At 43.4% G+C, this 6323-nt stretch overlaps 1 protein-coding gene across 1 annotated transcript; it reads right to left on the reverse strand.

Annotated features, from left to right (window-relative positions):
* Positions 1-1188: 1188 nt before the first annotated feature.
* LOC115389963 (uncharacterized protein F13E9.13, mitochondrial-like) lies at positions 1189-4735 on the reverse strand. Its single transcript, XM_030093557.1, has 6 exons — positions 4684-4735; positions 4478-4581; positions 4223-4403; positions 3220-3370; positions 2646-2773; positions 1189-1379 (listed from the first exon to the last, which is right to left on the reverse strand). Exons 1-6 carry the CDS (start codon positions 4733-4735, stop codon positions 1189-1191), a joined length of 807 nt encoding a protein of 268 aa, XP_029949417.1.
* Positions 4736-6323: the final 1588 nt, after the last annotated feature.

Genomic DNA, 6323 nt, shown 5'->3' on the forward strand with positions numbered 1-6323 from the left:
TTTGTTGGTTTGTTAGCAAGATCACGGAAAAAGTAATGGACAGATTGCAATGAAACTTTGTGGAAAGGTGGGTCTTGGGCTAACTTAGAATCCATTAAATTTTGGTGATGATCCGGATTTTTAAAGGATTCTTTATCACTGACCGATAGGGTGTACCGCCCAGCGGAACATTAGTTTTAGTTCCTAGTCGGACCTGTTTCACGGACGGAACAGTCGCGCAACAGCACAACAAAGTCGCCACAAGTTGGCTTCTCTTCAAAACTTGATCAGAGCTTCGTCTGTAAGTGATTTCACCCGATGTTGGACTGTTCGTTTCCTTTGTTATGCATCTCTGCATGTCCGTCATTGTGTTGTTGTTTTTATTGCTGAGTTACGTTAAGGTGACAACTTTCATTTGACCAGTGTAGTACTGTATCTATCCAGCAGAGGGCCTCAGTACTATGTCTTAAATTGATGACAGGCAGGGTTTCCGCCAGACCTTTTCAGTCCGGCCACCCCGCCCACGCTAAACTCTGCAGCGCCCGGACAACGGACAGGGAAAAAAAAGAAAAAAAGTAGCGCTGCGTTTGCGGCTAATTAGCAGTTGTGCACCGCGGAGCAGCTTGGACGCTGCACTGCTCAATCGTCCCCCACCGTTCGGCAACTCTTGGCTCCCCCCCCCACCCCCGGACCACCACACATTCCTCCGTGGCCAAACTGTTATCCTGCAGGAAACACTGGACAGGGTTTGTTTACATCTGTTTAGCGGAGGCCTGCGCTCTCTCAGTGCCAAATTCTAGTTCTTTATGTTTTAAATGCTGTAAATGTAATGTGTTGCTTTTAAGTGTGTATAAATCCAGTTTTAACGAAACCTTCTGGTGCAAAATGCTATGAAATCTTCTAAAAACTTCCCCAGCTGCTGCATTCTGCATGTTTTTTTGACAAAGTCACCCTGACCGACCGCATGGCTTTGAGGCATGTACATTTGCTAGCATTCTTAGCAGGATCGCAGACATCTTAGCTCTTCTCAGTGTTGTGTTGTCAGCTAACCTTAAGAAAACTTTTGGAAAACAATCAATATTTTCTTTGAAATGTTTACAATCTGCTTGCTTATTTAGCCAGTTTGGAGCCTTTTGTGGGCCAAAATTGGCCCACAGGCCTTACGCTGACACCCTGTTGGGAAGCCATAGGAGGTGCTATGTTTCCCTCTTACTCCCGAAGGCTGCGGATCTTTCCCATGAACCTCTTCACTCGGTGGGGGTCGACTGCGTTGGCCCAGTGACCGCCCAGCTTGAAGTGAGAACCGATGATTATTCCACTGGCGTCCAGGTAACTCTCCATATTGTCAAAGGTCACGCCAGAACCGATCAGCACCGGGATGTTCACAGACCGGGAAACCTCTGCAAAAGAAAGAGAAAACAGCTTTAATCAGAAGCTTACTCCTATAAATAGAACTTTTTATGTTCCCGTACACCTGCTGGACACACGGGGAACTGCAGGCTTACCACGCTACCTGAGATGGAGGGATGATGAGACGTCCTGCTGTTAATTGTTCTCAAGAAATTCCAAAAAACAGTCATCAAATTTCTCTCAGACACCTCAGCAGCTGGATGAAGGACTTCCCTGCCAACAGACCACTCACTGCATGGAGACCTGGAGACCTGGTCTCCTCCAGCACCGTCCTCAGCACTGACAAGGCTCTGGCTTCTACTGACTGTTGACTTGAGAAGGAACGTTTCCACCTCTTTAATGTGTGGAGCTTCATGTTCCTCCTGCTCCACACCGGAGCTGGTCTTCTGCTGCGGTGGACGTTCTCAAAGGAATGTGGTCTTTCACAAAGTCACTGATGTGACGGATGTGAATGTTTTGCAGTGGAGGATGGATGAGACAGGACAGGCTGCATTTAACACCATTTGAAAGAAATTAGCAGATTTTTTGGTTGTAAATGACTCTGACAGTGGTTGTGGGCTTTAAAGTAAAAATGAGAAAACTGTCTGGATCAAACATCAGTAGGAAGTTTCCAGTTTGATGTGGTTCAGACATGTTTTTCCCAGCAACACTTGAATTATTCTGAAACATTAACTGTAATGTCTCTATTATAAACTTGTGCCGTAAAAGCTGCACAAACCACACTAACATTGGCATTTTAGTTCTGACTGAGTTAATCAGTTACTCAGAAGCAGATTTTAAAGCAGAAGGCTTCTGTTACTTGTGTTGAAAAGTGAAATTACAGTATAAAGTTTCCAGTTTGTTGCCTCCATGTTTCCCTATCAGCTGTCATGATCTCTTCTTCATGGATGTGTTGTTTGGCGTTATGTTTTACCTACAGGTCCTGACATTTGACTGTCATCACATGAAGATAAGTGAAGTGAGCAACTGGTTATTTCACAGAGAACTGGGCCCTGTTTCAGAGAGCTGACTGAAACTTTATTTCATCCTTCGATGGAAGGACAATCTGGGTTTTCACTTCACTTTATTTTCAGTGTTCACTGACAATAGCAGTGTGAGTTCCTCACGACAACCCTATTCCATCCAGGAGTGGCTCCGTTCTCTTTACCTTTCCCCCAGCAATAAAAAGTCTTCTTCAATGACCAGTACTCTGCATAAAACATGGCGTGTGTGCACGTGTGTGTGTGTGTGTGTGCGAGTGCGAGCGTGTGCCACACCTCTGAGCTCCTGCGGGTCGGCCTGTACTCCGGTGGCCGTTCCTGTGATGATGAGTCCGTCTGACAGGAAGAACTCGGCTGCACGGGCCGTCTCCTCAATGCTCACATCTGACGTCAGGGCATGAGAGCTGCAAGGCAACAGATACACTTCATCCATTCATCTATCCATCATCCATCTATAGTAGCACTTCATCGCCTCTATAACAGTATGCTGGATCCAGCTCACTGTGGGCGCCAGCAGGACAGACCCTGGACAGGTCTCCAGTCCATCGCAGGGCAAACAGATCCCCACACACACTCACACACTCACAGCTTGGGGCAGCTTAGTGGCACCAGTTAACCTCACATGCATGTTTTTGGACTGTGGGAGGAAACCAGAGTGCCTGGAGGATAAAACTGTTAATTTACAATAAACTGCTGCCGGACCGGAGCTGGGAGTAAAAACTGTACACGTGTGTATTGGGTAACTCCACCTATTTGGGACTCGACTGGCTTTCAGGCAGTAATGAGAAACATCAAACATATAATAGACCTTCTATTCGTGTTTCAGCGGCTCACCAGGGGTTCAGCTCACCTGTGCTTCTTCTTCACGTCGGTGAAGATCTGCACATGATCCGCTCCGATGCGTCTGCGATATCTCAGTAAGTCCCCGGCGCAGGCGTTCAGCAGGCCCTCGTCGGCCACGTGAGAAAACACGAAGCCCTCGGCCCGGATGAAATCCACACCTGCAATCATCACATCTGCACTAGACTGTTGGGTCTGAATCAGGCATGATTCCATGAATGGACAAATGATCTGAGAGTCGCTGAGACAACATGCGGCTAAAAGGTAAGAGACAGTCAGCAGAGGCCGGGTGAGATGAGACAAGAATTTCTTCTATTTAGAGCTTAACTCCTCAGTAAAAGGAAAAGAATAAAAATTAGAATGAAGGACCATGAATGAGCTTAAAGTTAGTGTTTCAGTTCCAGTGTCAAAGGTGACTGCTTTATTTTACTTATTAAATCAATCATATTGATTTAATTTCTGCCAATGGAGGACAGTATAAGATCAATATTAAGCTGTTGTTATGCACTGTCAGTCTGTTTTGCAATATACCAGGGGTCACCAGTTCAGTGGCCACATAAAGACTGGGTAAAATAGTGCAAAAAATAGTGCACCTTTAAATGTATTTGCTTTAAATGTATGTATTTGCTTTTAAATTTATTTGCTGTGGTGCAGAGTATACCTTGATGAAAATGTCTATAATTTCTCAAAACCAAATAATAACTTCAGAAAATATCTCTAATCTCAACATGAGGTCAATTTTAATGAAACTTTCTGGTGTAAAATAAGGTGAAATATCATAAAACTTGTCCTGTAGCTGCTGCATTCTGACAGCATGGCTTTCTGTCTTTCATGGCAGCGTCTCTGATAGTATCTCAGCTCAGCTCTCTGTTGAGTTGTGTGTGCCACTCTCAGGACGCTTCTAAAAGTAATCCTTTCTGCTGACACCCCAGCATTATAAAGTATCTTGTGTAGTATTTTGTTGCTTTCTATTTAGGGAGACAGGATTTTTATAAAGGACAGACAGGACGGACCTGAAGCCAAGGCCACGGCCAGCGCCTGCTGGTTAGCAGAGGACAGTATCTGCACTCCAGTGGGCAGGAGAGGACAGGCGCTCCTCACGGCCGTGCACACCGCAGTCATACAGGCGACCACCTCCGGACCCACGTCAAACACGTACGGGATATCGTGCATGTTTTCAATGATCACGCCGTCCTGAAAGAAGAGTAGAAGTGGAGGTTTTACCACTTTCCATGAGGGCAGACATGAAACGAAGTGGAATTACTTACGACTCCAGCATCACGGTAGATTTCTGCCTCCCGACAAGCTTCCTCGGTGATCTGGGACATTTTCAAACTGCTGAGTGGAGTACCTGACGACGACAAGGCCGATGCTGCTCCACTCAGCACAAACACTCATGAAGGTCAAAGGACACATCTGAACGACTCGCACTGAACTGAGCTCAGAATGTTCTGAAGTTTCTTTGGACCCGGACTTCCCCTGCGACTGCCTTCTTTCACCTGGAATGTCTCAAAAATCAGGAACATCAGCGTGAAACTAAAAAATGAATCCACATAACTGCTGGAGAGTCATCAGCTGATTCACGATGCTGCAGTCAGAGTTTTGACAGGAACTAGAGTAGCGATCATATCACATGAATATTAGCTTCTCCTCACTGACTTCCTGCTAAATCGATAATTTAAAGTTCTTCTTTTAAGCTATGAAGCTCTTGACAACCTGTCTGCCCCGTCCTTTTCTCTCATTCTGTCCCCCAATCCCAACCGGAACAGGACAAAGTCTCCTCTGAGTCTGGTTCTACAGGTTTCTCCCAGTTAAAGGCAGTTTTTTTTCCTTTCTTCCATCCTCTACTTGCTCATGTGGAATTGTTGGTTTTGCTCTGTAAAAGTGTTTTGAATTGACTGCGTTGAATTTGGCGATATAGAAATAAAACTGAATTGAATTGAAAACAAGTATTTATCAGCTTTTCCTTCAGCAACAGACATCTCCAAATCCATCGTCACCATATCCGTGAATCTTGTCTGAACTCTTCCTCCAACTATTTTCAACATCATTTATCCAGTAGAGTCTGTCTCCCCTCAGCAGTGTCCAAACCATCTCATCCAGGCCCCTCTAAGATTGATTTCCTGGATTATTTGATTTATACTTTCATTTTTAATATCAAATAACAGTAAAAAGAGCTCACATTTAACTTTAGGCTCTCCTTAAATTTTAAACATGAAATGATTTTCTTAAATTTAATCTCTAAACTGCAATCAGTGTCTTCTCAAAAAAAAAAAAAAAAAACCTTTCAGCAATGTTTTGATGATTAAAGAATCACCAAAGTAACCAGTATGTTAAAAAAAAAAAAGCCAGGAAATGATCTGTGGATTCAAATAAAGCCATATTAATTAAAAAAAAAAGTACAGTGTGAAACCTATCTGGCATTTTACAAGCAAACAAACAAACAAAAAAAAGTAGAACAAAGAAGAAACAATGAAACTATGAACATATTTGAGACCTGGCCATTTCCTGCTGTATTCTTGGGTGTGGTTGTGACTGTGCGGTGGTGCTGTGTTGTGTGGATGTGTGCTGTCTGTTGCATTGTGTGTTGTGCTGTCTGTGGCTGTGTGGGGGTTCAGCAGTCATCTTGAAGATGGCTGCTCAGTAGATGCATAAAATGCCTTGCAGCTTTTTGAAAGGACTCTCTGTAAATGCAGGATGCGAGTTTTCTATTAAAACATGACACACATAACTCGGTGAAAGGCTACTGTGAGTACAGTTACTCCCATTGTATGAAGCACGCAAACTCAGATACTGATTAGTAGTAATAAATCATTTAGTTATTAGTTGTATGCACAATGTGACCACACAGAGTAAATGTAGCATATTATAACTGATTTGTAAATACACAGTATCCAAATCAATCAATCAGTCATTATTCATACCGATATAAATCTTTATTTGTGTAATGACAAAAATACACATTTCTTTTTATACACATATTCCACTCTATAGCCTTTCCATATCCTCAAATGCATTATCTATTTATAGGTGTTAAAGCAGCTTTAGAAGGCATACAGTAGCATTTTATATATGTTTATATGAGTATGTTTTTACACTGTCCTCACACACTGC

Source organism: Salarias fasciatus, chromosome 1 (assembly GCF_902148845.1).
Source record: "Salarias fasciatus chromosome 1, fSalaFa1.1, whole genome shotgun sequence".
Classification (NCBI taxonomy): domain Eukaryota; kingdom Metazoa; phylum Chordata; class Actinopteri; order Blenniiformes; family Blenniidae; genus Salarias; species Salarias fasciatus.

Excerpts from the sequence above, each read along its gene's own strand:
- LOC115389963 (XM_030093557.1), bottom strand. The coding sequence starts at position 4,735 with ATGTTCCTGATTTTTGAGACATTCCAGGTGAAAGAAGGCAGTCGCAGG. Across the intron at positions 4,582-4,683 it reads AGAAGGCAGTCGCAGGGGAA|CATCGGCCTTGTCGTCGTCA; the intron begins GTCCGGGTCCAA and ends TGAGTGGAGCAG. Across the intron at positions 2,774-3,219 it reads GACGTGAAGAAGAAGCACAG|CTCTCATGCCCTGACGTCAG; the intron begins GTGAGCTGAACC and ends GTTGCCTTGCAG.